General features: G+C 44.7%; 1 protein-coding gene across 1 annotated transcript in view; it reads right to left on the bottom strand.

Annotated features, from left to right (window-relative positions):
• smc5 (structural maintenance of chromosomes 5) overlaps positions 1-16877 on the bottom strand; it is a 27751-nt gene extending 10874 nt beyond the window's left edge. Inside the window, exons 1-14 of the mRNA XM_063212272.1 lie at positions 16697-16877; positions 15354-15495; positions 14443-14658; positions 12084-12218; positions 10198-10338; positions 9281-9442; positions 7865-7936; positions 5889-5987; positions 5031-5187; positions 3637-3791; positions 3114-3227; positions 2532-2626; positions 1910-2042; positions 1422-1595 (exon numbers count right to left, since the gene is read on the bottom strand). Of these exons, the coding sequence (XP_063068342.1) occupies positions 1422-1595; positions 1910-2042; positions 2532-2626; positions 3114-3227; positions 3637-3791; positions 5031-5187; positions 5889-5987; positions 7865-7936; positions 9281-9442; positions 10198-10338; positions 12084-12218; positions 14443-14658; positions 15354-15495; positions 16697-16836 (1935 nt within the window). The 5' untranslated portion in view covers positions 16837-16877. The remainder of the gene's footprint in view (positions 1-1421; positions 1596-1909; positions 2043-2531; positions 2627-3113; positions 3228-3636; positions 3792-5030; positions 5188-5888; positions 5988-7864; positions 7937-9280; positions 9443-10197; positions 10339-12083; positions 12219-14442; positions 14659-15353; positions 15496-16696) is intronic.
• Positions 16878-20529: the final 3652 nt, after the last annotated feature.

The raw sequence follows: 20529 nt of genomic DNA, 5'->3' as shown, positions 1-20529 counted from the left end.
GACGAAGTAGAAGTAGTGGCAGTCATATTATGGGCATGTTGGCCCGTTTTATCGAACCAGGTGGTAAAATGTTCGGTTTTTCACTGATCTGAGCTGATTTTAATATTCTTTAAAAAGCTAATACAGAACTACACTGACTGGCATGTGTGGCTTGTTTACTCCATGTAATTAGCATAGCCAAATTAGCACAGCCAAACATGAGCCAGAGAGGTGGTTACTCGTCACCACAGAAGCCATCATATCTACTAGAGAATTTAAAACCATACCAAAATGATCGCGTGTATATATGTGTAATAAGAAGACAATGTGGAACTCATAGGATTACAAGAATGTGAAGATATGCGAAGAACTTGCGTTCGTTCGCGTTCATTTGTTTCTCTGTGTTGTCAACGAGGCGCGAAGCACAGCATGCTGGGAGCTGTAGTCCGTTTCCGACCAGATTGGCACAATTTCTATTTTTCTTAAAAGGGCAAAAAATGACTTGAGATTTTCACAGGTAGTAGTTCATGCTATTGTGTACGCTGAAAAATGTGTCTGGTGTTATAGTTCCAAGTCATATCTTTGTGGGATTTTTTTTTAAAACTTGTCTATGGGAGTTTCAATAGGATCATCCTGGTGTTTGGAACGTAACCGCTAGGATCGCTGTTTTCCACTTTCCCTCCCAATTACACTTAGAACTAGGGCTGCACAATTAATCGAAAAATAATCAAAATCGTGATAAAATAGCGAAATCAATTTAATCGTGGCAATAGTGACCTACTTTTGAGAGCGTCCTTGAAGCCAGAACATACTGACAGGCTGGTGTTTCTGGCCAGAAATCTGAGTGTCCACTTAAGTTTTATGCTATTGCCTTTACATAATTATTACAATTCATTTTATTTTGCTCATCCCGTATGTAATTCATTCTTGGTTATATTTCGTCTTGTTATAATTTTCAAAAAAATCTGCAAAAATCAATAATCGTGATTATGATTTTGACCAAAATAATCGTGATTATGATTTTTTCCATAATCGTGCAGCCCTACTTAGAACTAGATATTGGATACTCCATTTGGTGAAATCCGCGAAAAATGGGCGTTACTCGCACTAGCAAGTTTAGAAACACTTCACTGAGAAATACCCACTGCCTTAGCTACCAAGGCTCCATCACATTTCCTATTCCCTCCGCCAAGGAAATCATGTTTTTCCAGCAGGGTTTGCGCAAGGCGGCGCACCAAACACATGCAAACATCAGAGTATATCTCACATTCTCTCTCCCCGTCTGTCTCTGTCTCACACTGTCTTACACCCATTAGGGGCCAGCGATTCGATTATTTTCGATACTTATAAATGCCCCACGATACGATACGATTAAATCGTCGGCCGTAGGATCGATGCATCAATGCATTTCGATTGTTATTTATAACACCCCTAGCACCCACCCTGATCTGGTCCTGGAGCTGCCTCCTCTCCTCGGCGTCGATGGTGACGGTGAGGAACTGTGGCGGGCGGAGAGCCGAGTTGCTGGAGATGACGTTGTTGGAGTAGGACGACTTCTTCACCGTGTACTTCTCATCCGCAGTGTAGATCATCCTCAACTGGGACTCGCGGATCACCTGAGGGCAGCACGCACGCGCACGCGCACACACACACACAAACACACACACAGATCAGGAAAGCACACACACTCACATATAGGTTGGTAACACAATTAAGAGCTTCAAAAAACGCCTGGTAAATGCCGGAGCCCTTTTGGTAAAAAGGTGCCCTCAGCCTATAAAAACATAAATATCTCAGCCTCCGAAACACATAAAAACAGACAATAATTTGAATTTAAAATGTATGATACAGTAATAATGTGTTCAATTGAGGTCAACACACACACACACGCATGCGCGCACGCACGCACACCCCACAGCATGAGGCGTACCGTTTCAATCATGTTCTTGGTCTGCTGCGTGCCGACAGGAACCTCGTTGACGCGGTACTGGTAACACAGATAGCTCATGATCTCCTCCGGGGCTTCAAACAGCTCCCTCAGGTACGAGAACAAGCCAAACCTCCTGCAAACACAAACAAACACAAACACACACACACACACACACTAGTAATTTAAACATTGACTACCGAAAAAATATGAAAGAATGCAAAACAAAACAGGCTTTTTGGGCTTTATTTGAGGGGACAGTGAAGACAATGACAGAAAGCAAGTGGGGAGAGAGAAAAGGGTTGGCAAAGGACCCGAGCCGGAATCGAACCCCGGTCGGCCGCACTGTTACCCTACTGATAGCGACACCAGAGATTATTTAAGTATATAGAGATATGCCAACATAATAGGTTTCTATGGGCACCTAATGTGACCAGGTTCCGGTCTGCCTAAAGGGGCGTGTCATAATGCTCCTAGAATGAATAGAACATTCCTTTGGTCTGCCTAAAGGGGGATCCCCCCCTTGCAATAATAGAACCCGGAAACAATGGGCCAATGGAACCTCTCTCTCTCTACTCTCTCTGGCGACACGGTGGGGCAAAGAATCTTGAACACAGACACACACCTGAGAGACTCCAGGGGTCTGCTGGGGGGCTTGGTAGCATGGGATTCCTGGGGGGCGATGACAGCATTTACGCGCAGGCCCTGTTTGTCTCGCACCTAAAACAAACAAACAAACAAACATATGCACATGATCAGTGAAGCTCACAAGCAGCGGTACATTTGAAATTAATTTTCCACTGCCCTCTAGTGTTTACTAGATGTACATATGTTTTTTTTTCCCTATGGTGACACTAATTAGGCACATGACATTTCGGGTCGTAAAATCATAAATTTCTGATTGGTAAGGGGGAAGAACATCACATTTGTGGTGTATTGCAGGGATGTCACACCATTCATGTATGGTGTAACAAAACTTGAACATTAAATTTGGTGTGTGTCACAGGAATATGAGTGGGCCCAAGGCCAATGAAAAAGCTCACACACTCATATGAGGCACAATATGTGAAGGCACATCTAAACTAGTATGAAGAGTATGAAGTGCATGCATTCACCATTTCAGTTCATTTTTTAAAATAGACATTGAGTTTGGCCCATGACTTTGTCCCAGATTTTTATTTTGGCCCCTGGTATATTGCGTTCTCACCTCTGACATAAATTTCTCCATGTCCTCAGCTTTCTGGAAGACGAAGGCTCTTAGGTCGTTGACGGGAATGTGACTCTCAATGTACTTGGAGTTGCGAGTGTCCCTTACTCGAATCTATAAACACACATAGACACAGTACACGTACAGACCATCAAGGATATGGATCTTGACATAGTTGCAAGCAGATGAATGCTGCATCATAGATGCCACTCTATACATGCATGCACACACAGAACTATTGGGAGGGAAAGTAATAAATAAAAAATAAATAATAAGTAATAATAAAAAAAAAAAACCCTGCTGGTAGCGTTCCTAAACTCTGTATCAAATGAATGGGATTGGGTAAAAGAACAGAAACCCTCCGAGATCCCTTAGGATAAAAAGACTACATTTTATTTATTTATTTTATTTATATATATTTTTATATATTTTATAATATACTTTTTATATTTTATATTATACTTTTTGTATTTGTAATATATAGTACATATAAAGTACATGTAATAAAGTTATATCCTGGTACCTCCAGCATCATGGGCTCGTAGGCCTTGCCCTGGAAGAGCTCCTTGTTCTGCCGCAGCCACAGCAGGGCCTTGTGGGTGTCGTTGAAGCGAGAGCGAAGCTTCTCCTCCTTACGGTTCATCATGTCCTCCAGGCCACGCATGCGGTTCTGAAGCACTACACACACACACACACACACACACACACACACACACACACACACATTTAGGACACATACACACACACACATTTAGGACAAGGACACGGACACACACACTATGATGGTCTGCAGCACTACAGTACACACAGGCGCGCACACACACACACAGGCGCACGCACGCACACACGCACACACACACGCACGCGCGCACACAATGATGTTCAGTTTTGATAGATCAAACTGTTCTCAAGTTACAGTATGATGGTGTGTGCGTTTGCATGTTCTGGAAAGTGTTATTTTGAGTCACCTCCAATTCATGTCACAGCCTTGTCCAAGTAATGAGTGAACTGGGCCGCCGGCGGGCCCATCTGCACAAAGAGGCTACGACTATGCAAACAGTGCCCCACCCATGCAAATCTACACTGCGTCTCTCACTCTCTCTCTCAGTTCAGCCAGGTCTCTGTCCCTCTGATTTGTTTGTCTCTGTCCCTTCTGTGTTTTAACATATTAAGACCATACCAAAGAATTGTCTATTACCGTAAGATACAGCAAAGCCAATATGTTTCCTGGATTCATCTTACATCAGGTGAATGCCACTTTAGGCTTTAGGCTTTAGACTTTAGGCTGAGAATAAATGGAGTTCCCTTTGCAATGTAGATGGTGGTAGGGAACATCTACTGTCATCAACAAATGCCATCGAAAGAGAAGAAAAAGGAGGGGACAACGCACCCTTAGGAGACCAAACTTGACTGAGCACACTCCTTTGCATTGGGTAGGAGGAGTTTGGAGTATCTTACTCTGATAGACAATTCCTTGACCATACAAACAGTAGCCCATCCACCCATGCACACCTACACAATGAGCCTGTTTATATGCACATCAATAAACCGTTTTGATCAGGTTTTTTGGAGTAAACGGTTTATTCAAGTGCTAATGTAAACTGAATAAAACTGTTTATTGCTGTTATCGGTTTATGAGAAATCCGATGCGCACAGGTAGGTTTTTGGCGAATAAACTAATTTCTCAAGACATGTATCCAGCATAATCGGGTGAATATCAGGTTATTGTCATTCTAGAATGATAAGTAGCCAATCACAAGCCTTGAATTCTAGCTTTGTGTCACACACTTGAGTGGAACACATGTAACCGAAAGACTGCATGTAAACGACAATAAACAGTTTACTCTAATAACCTGTTTACTCCAATAACCCGATTATTGAGGTAACGTAAGGGAGCTCAGTGTCTCCCTCACTCACTTCTGAGCTCGGCCACGTCTCGGTCCCTCTGGCGGCGCAGGTCAGCCCTCTCCCCCTCCAGGCGTCCCCTCTCCTCCTGATTGGCTCTCAGCTGGGAGTGCAGCTCGTCCAGGCGGGGACCCAGGTCTCCATGGTCACCGCACTGCTGCAGCTGGGCCTGCAGCCATAAATCGTAGAAGAAGCGTTGAAAAATGATGTTAACGTTATGACTTCTACGTTTAATTTTTTGTATCCCTGCCTCCTGCAAAAATGTCAGATCACTATCTTTTAACAGAATATGTCAATTCTGATTTTTTTATCATGATCTTCCATCAAAATAAATAAAAACAACAAAAAAAAACAGGCATTTTATACTGTATACTTACAATTTGTAATTATCAATTAAACATACTGAGGACACTCTCAAAGTGCACAATTGTAATTCAATAATGTAAAGAATAAAACAAAGACAACACTAATAGACATCCCTCTGATACTGATTGTAAACATCGGTCACTACAAGACGATCGAAACGATTTCTCCACTTTGGCAGATTCAAGACGATCTCGTACTCGATTTCACGATTCACGATTTAATATCGTCATATCGCCCACCCCTACTGCCTCAATATGATGCAGTTCAAATTGACAGAGCACCAACATCCGGGGACGGATGTATTGCATCGGGGACGGGTGTATTGCATTGGGGACGGGTGAATCGCATCGGGGACGCGTGTATCGCATCAGGGAGGACAGGTGTATTGCATCTGGGACGAGTGTATTGCTGGGTGTATTGCATCCAGGACGGGGGTATTGCTGGGTGTATTACATCTGGGACGAGTGTATTGCATCCTGGACGGGTGTATTGCTGGGGACTTGCCTGTAGGTCGCTGATCAGGTGTCGCGTGTTGCCCATGCGCTTCTGACGATCCGCCTCCTCCGCCTGCTTCAGGCTCACAGACTGCTTGATGTCCTCGATCTGTGGACACATGCACGCACGCACGCACACACGTGTAAGTATAAAGCAGGCATGAAAACGGGTCAGGGGTGAAAAAGGTGAGAAAGGTGCGGCGTGGCGCGGTGGCACGGAGCGGCGTGTGTGCTGCAGCGGTGCGCGCGAATGTGTGGTGTGCAGTGGCGTTTTTGGGGGATAGTGTTGAGTCATACTAGGGGGGTCTGGGGGCATGGTCTCCCATGGGAGAAAATTTAGCTAAAACCGTCTTTAAATGATGAATTTTGAGCATACTGTAGCGACCCAGGGACAGTGAACATAAGAAGAACTGTCAACCATCTTCGTTACTTCATGATTGTCATGCTGTCATGTCTGATGTTTTTAAAAAATAAATTCCCCCTTGACCTCATCAAAACCCTGCCAATGCCCCCCTTAAAAATAAAATAGACTAATGCCCCCCAATGGCAACTAAGCACCCCCTCCTCTCAACACTATCCAATGTCCACTCAACGCTTGCCTGGTTGTGATCTCGTTTGAACAGTTAATCATCATATTTCAGACAACTTGTAATACAAAAAATCTTTGACACAGTTTGGATAAACTAGGCCTACTGAAATTTTAGTCCATTCATCTAGTATATCTGTTTCCCTATTAAAAAATAAAATAATAGGAAAGCTCCAACTTTGACCGTGAAAAAAAACTGTTTGACCGTGTTCCACTAGATTTTTAATATGTAATTTAGATGTAGGCTACCAAGGGATTACAAAAAACTTGGCATGATTCCTAAACAATTTGTCCCGTGTCAAACGATTGACTAAGTTAGGCTTCGCTCTTTCTCCCTCTCTCTCTCTCTCGTGCGTGCTATAAGAAGCCGCAGCATTCGAAGCAGGTTGGATGCCTCGCGTAGATATGCGCTTCTTCCCCGGCCGTAGCGCATACTATTTCGCCATTCCGTAGCGCACAGACCCGTTAAAATAGCCGTCAGGAAAACGTGCCGTAAGCCTACCCAAGCTTTCATTAAGGGAGCTCTTTTGAGAATAAATACTTTTTCACGTGGGCAGGGCAAATGCGGTTTCAAATTATTAGGAAAACAGCTTAACTTCTGTGGCTAACTACATCCACTCCCTTCTCATCGAAATGCTTGCGTCTTGATGTTCTCATAACAAGAATCATGATCTCAAATAGCTACCTCTCTGGGAAACGTGTAGACTATCTGTGACAGATCGTTTGGACATTTTCTTATAATCAGAGATGTTCTAGAACTAAAAAGAAAGATATTTGATACAACCACGCCAGCCCCGCAGACCAAAGCTTCACCTGTTTAAAACGCTTTCAAATATAAGTATGAAGGGCGGGACTTAGATTGAGCTCGTTCACGTTATTGGCTGTGCCGACAGCAACAAATGCTGTGATTGGTCAAACGTCATTGTCAGTTGTGGAAAGTTTTCTGCGGTAGAGCGCTACACAATGATACAGTAACTTGGCGCTACACTTTCCTCCTCGCTCGACACCCAACCCCCCCCCCTAAAATTTTCTCCTCGGATCTACACGATTCACAGAAATTACCCATTTTGATTTCAAAACGGCGAAATTCGACAAAAGGTGAGGGATTTTCATGCCTGATAAAGTATTGGAGCAATAAATCAAAATTGAAACATTTTTTTTTAAATCTAGGCATGAAGACATGAACAAGGCTACTGTGGAAGACACAATATAGTTGGTCATGTTATCAAGGAGCAGAATTTTGTTATGGAAATCAATGGACGGTAATGTGCTGCCATCATCTATGTACTCAGGCACGCACGCACGCACACACACGCGCAAGCAAGCACGCACGCACACAAGCAAGCACGCACGCACACACACAAGCAAGCAAGCACGCACGCACGCACGCACACACACACCTGTCTGTTTTTATTGTCCAGCTGGTCCTGCTTCTGTTTGCATTTCTGAGTGGCTTCTCTGATGTTGGCTGCCTGTGGGTTACAAACAAAGAGAAACACGCACAAACATCAGTACTGCACGCACAAACATCAGTACTGCAAGTACAAACATCAGTACTGCACACACAAACATCAGTACTGCACGCACAAACATCAGCACTGCACGCACAAACATCAGCACTGCACGCACAAACATCAGTACTGCACGCACAAACATCAGTACTGCACGCACAAACATCAGTACTGCACGCACAAACATCAGTACTGCACACACAAACATCAGTACTGCACGCACAAACATCAGCACTGCACGCACAAACATCAGCACTGCACGCACAAACATCAGTACTGCACGCACAAACATCAGTACTGCACGCACAAACATCAGTACTGCACGCACAAACATCAGTACTGCACGCACAAACATCAGTACTGCACACACAGGTGTGAGAGTGTGGGTATCGTATGTGCACATGTGTTGTGTTTTCACAATCTTTTTGATTTGGTTATAGACAGTATGGGCTTGGGTGTGTGCATGCGTGTGTGGGTGTGTGTGTGTGCGTGTGGTGTGTGTAATAAGAGGGCAGAAAATGCTCCTGAAGTATGTTCGTAATTGTACAAGTGGGCCAGCCCAGAAAGCATTTAAGTGAGCTGTAGGTGTTGTAAGTTGTGTGTCCCATGTCCTTGATTAGGTCATGTATGGGAGTCAGGTGCTGGTCAATATTCAGCATCTTTCTGAGCATCGGGTTCCTATATGAGCATAATTTAGAGATCTGATCGGAATTTCCGCAAAAATGTCCAATACTGACCTTGTGTGTTACGTTAATTCTTAATTCGAAAAAGAGGTAACATTTTCAGGGGACCTAATGATGGTGTGGTGTGTTGTAAAGGGGGGCGTCTTCAATACAGGCCTAAAGTGCAGAGGGAAATCCTGTTATTTGTTATTAGTGCGGCCCTTGGAGGACTTTATACAATTTGAAGTGGCACCTTGAATGAAAAAGTGAAAGTGAAAGCCCATTGGGAAACTCCAACTCCCATTGTCATTGTGACACAGCACTCCACAGCACACAAGTGAACACTGCACACTGCACACAACAAAATTGCATTTATGCCTCACCCGTGCAAGGGGGCAGCCCTCAGTGGCGCCCCATGGGGAGCAGTGCGGTGGGACGGTACCATGCTCAGGGTACCTCAGTCATGGAGGAGGATGGGGGAGAGCACTGGTTGATTACTCCCCCCACCAACCTGGCCGGTCGGGAGTCGAACCGGCAACCTCTGGGATGCAAGTCTGACGCCCTAACCGCTCACCCATGACTGCCCCCTGGCCAAAATAAAGACGTAAAACGTGTGCTGTGCTGAGCAGTGTGCCGTCTGTACCATCTCCTTGATCTGGTCATGAATGGGCGTGAGGCGCTGGTCTATGCTCTGGATCTTCCTCAGCATGGGCGCCCGCTGGTCCTTCAGCTCCTTCAGGCTCTTCTTGGCCTCCTCACGGTCCTTTTTCACCTGCTCCAGCTCCTTACGCGCCATCTCATACTCCTACACGGCACACACACACACACACACACACACACACACACACACACACATTTGATTACTTTTATTTATTTTTTATTTAATTTTTTAAACTTTCAACCCAGTGCATTCAGTGTTGAATTGCGCAGTTAAGTTAAGTTGTGCTCCTCAACGCCGCAGAAAACCACTTTTGTCACATGACAAGGTTTGCGCAGTGGAACACAAGTCAACATGCAAAGATGCGGTGCAAAAACACAATAGACAGTTAATATCGATGGTTTGTGTGTGCGTGTATGTGTACGTACCACCCAGGGTTAGTGTGTGTGTGTGTGTGTGTGTGTGTGTGTGTGTGTGTACGTACCACCCATGGTTAGTGTGTGTGTGTGTGTGTGTGTGTGTGTGTGTGTGTGTGTGTGTGTGTGTACGTACCACCCATGGTTAGTGTGTGTGTGTGTGTGTGTGTGTGTGTGTGTGTGTGTGTGTGTGTGTGTGTGTGTACGTACCACCCATGGTTAGTGTGTGTGTGTGTGTGTGTGTGTGTGTGTGTGTGTGTGTGTGTGTGTGTGTGTACGTACCACCCATGGTTAGTGTGTGTGTGTGTGTGTGTGTGTGTACGTACCACCCATGGTTAGTGTGTGTGTGTGTGTGTGTGTGTGTGTGTGTGTGTGTGTGTGTGTGTGTGTGTGTGTGTGTACGTACCACCCATGGTTAGTGTGTGTGTGTGTGTGTGTGTGTGTGTGTGTGTGTGTGTGTGTGTGTGTGTGTGTGTGTGTACGTACCACCCATGGTTTCTTCTTCTCCAGCAGCTGTATGAGCTCCAGGTGTCTCTTCTTCTTCTGGTAGCGCTCCACATCGTGCTTGTTCCTCTCGTTCCTCTGCATCGCCTTCTTCAGGAAGCTGGCCTTCTCCTTACACACGTTCTACACACACACACGCACACGCACACACACACACACACACACGCATGCGCGCACACACGCGCGCACACACACACACACACACGGACACGGACACGCGCACACACACACGGACGCGCGCGCGCACACACACGCACACGCACGCACACACACACACAAACACACACACACACACCAGAAAAAGTGATTATCCTGTTGTAGTGATGGGATTACTCCAGACATTTTTTGTTTCAAATCTTTTAAGAACTTTTGAAATTAAACGTGTATGGCAAATCGCAACCGCAAAATGTTTAGTGTATTGATGTGTATGTGCGTATGTTTTTGATGTCTATGGTCCTGCAAGCAAGGCACGGAAGTGCCAGATGTCAATTAGCCTGAGGCTTACTCTGGTACGTACAATACATGAAATGTCAACATATATGTTTCAATTATACATGGTCCCAAATAAATTGAAACTGAATGGACTTCAATTGAATATTTCAAGTAGCCTGGCAAGCCAGACTTAATGTGACTAACTGAGATTAAATGTGAATGTGAATATTTAGTCTGGCCCCGACCAATGAGACATCGGAAGATTGTTGATGGGAACAACCCGTTGTTGCCAACACTCTGATCAAAACCCCGCCCGCTTTGCATCCAAAGATTCAAAACAAATGCATCCCAAAATTCAAAACAAATCTCCTGCATTGTGATTGGTCTGCCAGTTTCAGGGCCTGGGGCATTGTCCGAGGCTAGAGCTTTGAAAAAAAAATATCTAAATTTTGTTAAGGTCACTGAGATATTTAATGCATCATATATGATGCATCAGGCTTTAAAGAAATGACCAGGCCAATTTCATGACCATTGAAAAATGACTTTTAATGCATTTACAACTTTTTTTTATTTAAAAAAGTTGTCAGACAATTTAATTTGAGGATTATCTTTAAATATTTAGTGAGATCCTGCCATTTTTTTTAGCCTATCCTTGTTTTAGCAGGACCATATTTTACATTTCCCACAGCCTGGTTGGGTAATTTTTTAAAATCTATGTAAAAACATAGCTGATCGAATGCTTAACAACCTATTTATGAGTGTAATATAGATCATTATTCATTTTTGATGTGGAATTTGAATATATGGGTCCATTACTACAATTGGACCATTTCTCCATTCACTTCAATGCATTTTTTACGAGATCATAATTTCAACATTTTGCATTACATTTCTTAAGGCAATATCTTTGTCTTGAAGTAAAACAACTTGTGTGTTTTGTTAAATGATCGTCGTGGTATGCTTTGTAAGTTTCCCTATGGCAAAATGCATTGATGGCTGACTTCCTGCCACCGCCGGATGGTGCTTATTTGTTTCATCAGTTTTAGCACGATCTCTCTGCAACACGGTGTAAAAATATAAACTCTTCCTTGATTAATTGCACAAAGCAAGTGTTCAAATTAAAGGATGTCGAGTTATATTTCGGAAATTTGTACACAAACTCTTTACAATTTGACAATATCTCAGCGTCAGTCAGGGAAACCGCTCCTACCCCTGTGCCGAGCTGTGGTCAACTTGCTGTTGAGCGCTGCTCTCTTGTGGCAGTTTCCGTGTACTGCAGGACGTTAGGAAATGACACGCAAGATGTTTTTGAGATCGATTTTTTTTCTTCGTGTCAGCGGGGACAGGGCTTTGAATTTGATTAATCAAATATGATGTGTCCGGTGCGATAGGGTTAATATGTGTAAGTGCATGAAAGCATTATTTCGTGAGTGTACCTCCAGGTCTCGCTCCTTGTTGCGAAAGCTCTTGAGGTCACAGTGGAAGTTGTACATCTCTGGCGGCCCCACTGACTTCTCCGTCGCCTCCAGCAGCTCAATCTTGCTCATCTTCGCAAACTCGCCTACTTTCTCCTAAACACACACAGACACACACAAGAACAAGGGTTAAGAGTTTCGGATGACCGCCAGGCCTTGGTAGTCATCGGAATTATGACGAAAAGATTGCCAGAGTCACTTCCGGGTTGAGCATGTCCTAGGCACGGCATGCAGGTCACTCGGTGTCACAAGTGACTTTGTTGGTATTAAAGGGACACTCCACCCATTTGCAATAGGCTTTCCATTGCTAGACACACTGAGTGCGTCTTAATATGCGACCTTGCCTCCTCCACTTGCCTCCTCCACTTGCTTCTCGTCATGATGACATCACTGACAACAGCATTATATTTCAATATCTTGCAAAAGCTCAATTGTAGAGTCTTTTTCTCATTTGCAATTGGGATGGTGAATGAAAAACAGTCCCTCAAAAGTTGTTGTGGCTAGGCTGACAGCTGGGAAACTTTATCGTTTTCTCCACGGAGGAGGGGCCAGGAGGCGGGACGAGGAGACAAGCGCAAGTGGAGGAGGCAAGGTCGCATATTAAGATACAATCCCAGTCATACTTTTGAATGGTCGTGCAACACTCTCTCAATTCCCACTGAGACAGGAGAAATCCGAATTCACCTCTTCACACTTCCTCCAACAATGATGTAAAAATCGTCATTTTGCATCATTGTAGGAGGAAGTATAAGAGAGGTGGATTTCTGTTGAGACAACAAGCCCTTTTCCCACCCTTTCAACCCCCCCTATAGGGAGTTGGAACTAATGCGCTAACAGACCTATCACAGATCAGTGTGCCAGTGCTTTTAAAATCACTGGCATTGAGGCTCCAGTAAGTCACTGGCAGAGCTGCCTGGGTGTGGCCTGTGGAACTTGAGCATTGCAATGCATTATGTGGATTGTTGTCACAAATCCACAAGCAACAAAAAGTCATTTTCTGCCTTTTCTCAGCCAAGAAGGCACCAAATAAGAATGCTACTATTCTACTATATGACCTGCTTTCACTACATATTCATGTCTCCACCGGTGGAATGCCCCTTTAAGTTCTTGAACCTGCATGGGAGCATGTGATTAACATTCAGTGTTGAAAGCCCTGTGTGTGTGTGTGTGTGTGTCTCACCTGGGGCAGGAACTGGCAGAGGTTGTGAACCAAGGAGCTTAGTGTCTCTGTGTGTGTGTGTGTGTGTGCGTGTGCGTGCGTGCGTGCGTATGTTTGTGTCTCACCTGGGGCAGGAACTGGCAGAGGTTGTGAACCAAGGAGCTTAGTGTCTCTGTGTGTGTGTGTGTGCGTGCGTGCGTGCGTGCGTGCGTGCGTGCGTGCGTGCGTGCGTGCGTGCGTGCGTTTGTGTCTCGCCTGGGGCAGGAACTGGCAGAGGTTAGTGTGTGTGTGTGTGTGTCTGTGTGTGTGTCTGTGTGTGCGCGCATGTGTCACCTGTGGTGGGAACTGGCAGAGGTTGGCCACCTGTATGTGCAGGGCCCGCACCTCCTCCTCCAGTGCGTGTGTGTATGTGTGTGTGTGTGTGTGTGTGTCTGTGTGTGTGTGTCTGTGTGTGTGTGTGTGTGCGTGTGCGTGCGTGCGTGCGTATGTTTGTGTCTCACCTGGGGCAGGAACTGGCAGAGGTTTGTGCGTGTGCGTGTGTCTGTCTGTGTGTGTGTCTGTGTGTGTGTCTGTGTGTGTGTGTGTGTGTGTGTGTGTCTGTGTGCGCGCGCATGTCTCACCTGTGGCGGGAACTGGCAGAGGTTGGCCACCTGTATGTGCAGGGCCCGCACCTCCTCCTCCGGTGTGTGTGTGTGTGTGAGAGTGAGTGAGTGAGTGAGTGAGTGAGTGAGTGAGTGAGTGAGTGAGTGAGTGAGTGAGTGAGTGAGTGAGTGAGTGAGTGAGTGAGTGAGTGAGTGAGTGAGTGAGTGAGTGAGTGAGTGAGTGAGTGAGTGAGTGAGTGAGTGAGTGAGTGAGTGCGCGCGTCTCACCTGGGGCAGGAACTGGCAGAGGTTGGCCACCTGTATGTGCAGGGCCCGCACCTCCTCCTCCAGTGTGTGTGTGTGTGTGTGTGTGTGTGTGTGTGTGTGTGTGTGTGTGTGTGTGTGTGTGTGTGTGTGTGTGTGTGTGTGCGCATGTCTCTCACCTGAGGCAGGAACTGGCAGAGGTTGGCCACCTGTATGTGCAGGGCTCGCACCTCCTCCTCCAGTGTGTGTGTGTGTGTGAGTGTGTGAGTGTGTGAGTGTGTGTGTGTGTGTGTGTGTGTGTGCGCGCGTGTCTCACCTGAGGCAGGAACTGGCAGAGGTTGGCCACCTGTATGTGCAGGGCCCGCACCTCCTCCTCCACCTGCTTGAGGCTGGCCGGACGGCCGTTCAGCTGCCAGACCGACTGGTTGCTGTCCACGTGGATCTCCCTCTGCACCACCAGGTTCACCCCCGTACGAAACAGCTCAATCTCCACCATGCCTTTTGCACATCCCCGCTTCACGTATAAGCCCACCTGCAGGGACAACAAAAAACACACACACACACATTTTACTGCTGCCTGCTACATAATCGTGAATGATGTATTCAAGAATCATATCTATATACCTCTGTTTTCTATCGTGTTCTCTCACCTCATCAATCACACGTGACTTTGTGTTATCAGTCTTACTCATGTGCACACAGTCATTGTTTATCCCATTCATATAATGTAGTTATGACTATGCAAGTAAATAAGAAATAAATTGCTTCAATTTCAATTCAAATATTGGAAATACTGTAATGAGTCATGACTGTTACCGCACAAATACACCTAGCGCGACAAGAGCGAGGCGAGCGACGGAAGTAATTGACTTTGTATTGAGTCGCGCGACAAAAGCGATTCTGGAGACTAGAGCGATTTGCACGCCGAGAGCGACAGTTTGAAGTTGAAATCCTTTCAACTTTCTATGACGCGGTTCGGCGACCAGCCAATGACTGTATAGAGGTCAGTGACCACAGCCAATGGGAATGTTTGAATGCTTTTCCTGGACATATGCTAGTCGCTTCAATCGCTCGAATCGCTCTTGCTGCACAGAAGCGATTCTCTGTCGCTTCAATCGCGTCGTGGCTGGTCTATTTGTCCGGTTAGTTTACAGCCCCAAGTGGACATTAGTTGATCTCCATGAGAACGTAATCTTAGCAGCAGTGACCTGGGGAGGAGGAGCCTACCTTGTCTCCGCGGCCCAGGATGGTGGTCTTGCCAGCCAATCCCAGACAGATGGCACAGACGATACTGGACTTCCCGGTTCCGTTGGCTCCGATTATCATATTGAGGTTTGGGCCAGGGAAGACCTCTGCCAAGTCATATGTGCTGCAGGACAGGAGAGTGGAACATGCAGGTAATTACTACTACACCCAATCCCCTGAAAGTTGCAATACTCACATGACAACAGGTGCATTTCAGTACAACATGTTGTATACATGGGTTTTTCTTGTTTATAATAAACATGGTGTTGTGATGAGGGGCAAGACACTGGCAGACCACCACGTGAGCTATTTTTTTTGTCCGCCAGCGCCAGCGGTGTCCTACAATCAGAGGGAGAATTGTGCGCAATCAGGGTCGCGCAGCCAGGGTAAAACAAAAATTGAGAACCCATGTATAGCATATATCATGTGTGATGCATTGGCAGTTGGCTTCATTGGAACTTTAAAAGTTGTGGCTGCATCATTGAAATTATAGCAAGGGATTGAAATGGTTCAATTCCCTGTTCTGTTTCATAACATTAACAAAATAACAATAACAAACAATGTAATGGTAAGCTCGCGATTCCCACGGTGGTGACAGCCAGCAGCAGTGGGAAACACGCACGTCTGAGATACGACTGTAACCTGTACCGAGTAAAACATTAACGAAACTGTTCATGACCATTCCAACCCAGTGTCTCGTCCTCATCTCACTGACACTTCACCCCTAATGTGCTACCAATAGTCCAAATGGAACTGGCTCCTCTCTGTCCATGCAAGGACCTGTCATCTTGTATATTACCAAGCTTTATCTCAATTCAGGTTGCCACAAAAGAACGTACTCTTCTATCAAGTTCGACCTGGTTAGTGTCAAAGTGGACGTTACCTGCTAAAAAACACATTTGCATACCTGACAGGTCCCATAGATAGGTGGCAATTTTCTGCCATAACCGACAAGATATAATTATGAGTTTGGTATACGGGGGAAGAGTGTTGAACATGATTGTTAAACTCACTGTGGCCAGTCACTTTTGTGCAGATGGCACTGGCATAATAGACTGCATGTTATTTTGGAAGGTGGCAAAAACACATCTCACACCTGAGGTGAATAGACTGACGCTACTAAATAGACGAATAAATATTTCACTGTCGAAAATGTAATGCGTTGTAGCCTTACAAAATAAGAGTTAACATCGATAACACTGTTAAGTTCAATTTCAATATATAACCTGTAAACAAGTAGTAACTGGCTGAACAGCCAAAGCAGTTGCTAATGTCATGTTAGCAAACAATACGGTGGATTGTTTCAGGAAGTCACCAACACTCACAGAAAGTTTTGCATTCTAATACGATATATGGAGCCCTCGACGAACTCGTGGACTGCATCGCCTCCAGCAAACGTTTCGCCTTGACTAGTTGATGGTATTTCTTGAGGTGCATGGCTTATTCGTTTTCTTTTTACAGACATCCTGAAGCAGTGGATCTTCCTCTGATTCTGGCACTTTCAGTTCGCGCGCAACCAGAATGTGTGCCAGCAACCTATTGGAGAATATATGTCACGTGCCTATTAGAACTAACAGGAACTAGTGTGATTGCAGTGATTTGCCAGTGGACGGCAGTCTTGCTTTTCAAATCACTAGAGCCCTTTGTGACTGAATATATCATATAAAATATGACTTTTCATTTGTAACTGTAGTGAAACCGTAATAAAAGCAGGGGTGGAAAGTAACTAATTCCATTAACTCAAGTATTGTACTTGAGTAGCTTTTAAGTCGTTTAAAAAAAAAATACTTTCACTTGTAGGCCTACGAGTGCATTTTGACCCAAGTAGGCCTACTCAATTACACTGGAACAAATCTGAGTACAAAAAATACACTGAGAGACAAAATGCCATGACACTATACATCTGCCGGAAGTGAAGGATTATGCAGGATTGCACACAGCATTTCCATTATTTTACTTGCACCACCTCAGATCAATGTAGACCAGGTCTATTAGATGATGGCTGGCATCAAGCAAGAGATAGAGGTCAAGGAGGAAGATATTCAAGAACAAGAAATATTGAATTCCTGAGAGGAAAACTAATTAGAACTACTTTAACTGAAATTAGGCCTACATTTTAAGTGAAGTACTTTTTACCTTTACTTGAGTATATTTTTAGATTTTACTTTGACTTGGATTTAGGCAAAGTATAAAGATACTTTTACTTGTTTGTGTGTGTGTGTGTGTGTGTGTGTGTGTGTGTGTGTGTGTGTGTGTGTGTGTGTGTGTGTGTGTGTGTGTGTGTGTGTGTGTGTGTGTGTGTGTGCGTGTGTGCGTGTGTGCGTGTCTTTATTATCAGACAGGACAGTAGGCCTACAGAGAAGACAGGAAATGGTTGGGAGGGAGAGACAGGCAGGGCAGGTCTGGGGTAGAAATAGGACCCAGGCACTTTTGGCTTAAAGGGGCCCCTCATAATTATAGTGCGTTCATGTGGTCTCGTAATTATCGTAAATACCAAACGCCGACATTCGAAGCACACATGAACGCCACCGCTTCTGGTATTTACCACTGGACAACTCGTAGAAAATTTTAAGAAACGAGTTTACGAGATGATGACGCACACAACAGTTGGCTCTACTCTCGCCATGGCAACCGCTAAGTGGAAATATTCAAAAAACGGCATTCAGTATGTTTAGACAGTCATGGTAAATGACAGTGTCAGAAAATATACAGAATTTTTACCTTTGACTTCCTAATTCATTTGCTTGCTGTAGCTGATGAACAACAGTCTATAATCGCTTTAGTAAAAAGTCTCACTCTGGTTCGCCATCTTTAATTTGTAAACAACATCAAAAAAGCACATGAACGCAACGCACTTGTAAATACCACTTCGCAACTAGATAATATCTACTTCGGAAGACCACATGAATGCACCATTAGTGACGCAGGTGGACCCTGGACCCTCGTGGGCCCCTATTTTCAAAAATGTAAACAAAGGAGGACCGAAATGGACCGAAAGCTTGCAAGTCAAGTNAAGTTTCTTTGCACAAAAATAGACCTGAAGTGTGCGGATTGTCTTCTTTGTATACAGAAATTTATCTGAATCCTGCAACTTCTAAACAGATGAGCAGTGGCCTATCACAACTTAAGAAATGTAAACAAAAAAATCCGCTATGCCAGATGTCCAGTCCAGCCCTGGAGAAAGGGCAGGGCTGGTAGCGACCCAGACCGGACTCGAACCTGGCTGCTCCTGGGCATTGTGGGCAATGTTGCCCATATAGGCCTATACAGTACACTGTAAAAGATTGTCGTGATTTCACATTAGAATTCTACATCAAGAAGATGTATATACCAGTTTACTATTCACTGCTGTAATGTGCAATGCATTGTGGGATATCATATAGAGTACAATTCACAATTGTAAATGTACAGCAGCACATAATACTTTTTACATCATACTGTTGTAAAGATCTGTTTTGTCAGGGCTGCTGTCCTAATGCAAATGTATGCAAAGCCACATGCAGAAATTATGGAGCTCAGGTCACATTCTGATTGGATGCTTTTAAAACATGCATACAGGCCTGATAGAGGTGGAGAGGATTTTAACTGATTTGAACTCTTCAATCGCACACACCTGGTCATGAGCAAGGAGGTAGACATAGTACGGAATGATAGCAAGGGGAGTCCAATTTTCTTCTTCCATGGTCAAATTGGAAGCATGGTAAAGTGTGGAACAGGTCATAGGATACAATAGTGAATGTTTGTCACCTGTCCTTAATTATCCCCCACAATTAATGCTGACCGACAGCTGCAGTAAATTTGGCCACAAACTGAGCACTGACAACCGGATATTCTCTTTCGACCAAATTTGTGGAGTACAAATTTTGTCCATCTTGGCATCGCACACACTGACCATGTGCACCATGTCATTAAGCATAAATGTATGGCATTAAAGCAACACCTTATACTACGAAGACAATAGGAGCCAATTTGGATTGGAGCCAATTTTGGTCCCCTAGGGGAAATTCTTTCTCTGCATTTATCCCATTTGGGCAAGTGAATCACATTGAAGTACACACACTAGTCAGTAGCAGTGGGCTGCCTGCTGAGTGGCGCCTGGGGAGCTGTGTGGGGGTTAGGTGCCTTGCTCAAGGGCACTTCAGCTGCGGTCCGGTCGGGCATTGAACCGGGAACCCTTGGGTTGCCAACCCAGTGCTCTAACCACTGAGCCACGACTGCCCCCAACTACTACAATTGCTACGTGTACATGATGTTTTTGAATCGGATCTAATAGATCGGATTTAAGTAGATCGGATTAAGAGTTATTTTGCGACGTGTATACATGGCAATTTCACTTAAATGCGATTAAACGTCTGGGGAAAATAAAGCATTGCGATTGGACTGAGGACGCACGTGCTGAGTGAGCCAAATAAGGCGTGGGGGCGTGGTCGCCAAACCTCCGGGGAACTACTGGGACACAAGCTTATCTTCAGCCCGAAAATGAATTCCCTCAGTGGACTCAAGGCTGGTAAAATCCCCTTTGGGTCTGGTTCTTTCAAATGCTAGTTAGCACCCTCCTAGCTTAGAAAAACGAACTGGTGAAAGGGTGATGTGGAGTAACTTTGTTGTGCTTAATTACTTCGTGGGGCACTTTTACATCAATATATGGAAGCCACAACATTTATAGTCGCTTAGGGACTTTAAATTAAGCAAAACTTTCATGTGAAAATCAACAGGAAGTGCCGCCATCTTTTTCTCACTGACAAAGAGCACGGGCTCTTGGCGCCATCGTGTGGTCAACGAGCATGCGTGGAACGACCGGATTTATTGTAATTCTGATTAAAAGGTTACATGACAGAGGAACGTGTTTAATCGGATTTAAAAGAGGAATAAACCACCCACTTTAATCGGACTTAAGTTTAAATCGGAATAAACTTAAATCCTGTTCGGTAAGTGTTTACATGATGTTTATAAAGTGGAATTAAGTTTTAATGAGATTTAAAGTGAGTTAAATCGGATTTAAATGCCTCATGTAAACGTACCAAGTGTGGCCAATGCATTTTCCATTGAGTGATACTGCTTAACCAATCTACCTTCTTTTCTTTGGTCATGAGCCAGCTGATTGTAAATGACGTCCAGGTGCGCTAATTTCAGCTCAGTGCAATTCAAAACGGGCTTC

The sequence above is a fragment of the Engraulis encrasicolus genome, chromosome 12 (assembly GCF_034702125.1).
Source record: "Engraulis encrasicolus isolate BLACKSEA-1 chromosome 12, IST_EnEncr_1.0, whole genome shotgun sequence".
Classification (NCBI taxonomy): Eukaryota; Metazoa; Chordata; class Actinopteri; order Clupeiformes; family Engraulidae; genus Engraulis; species Engraulis encrasicolus.
This window is presented reverse-complemented; position numbering and strand designations above follow the sequence as displayed.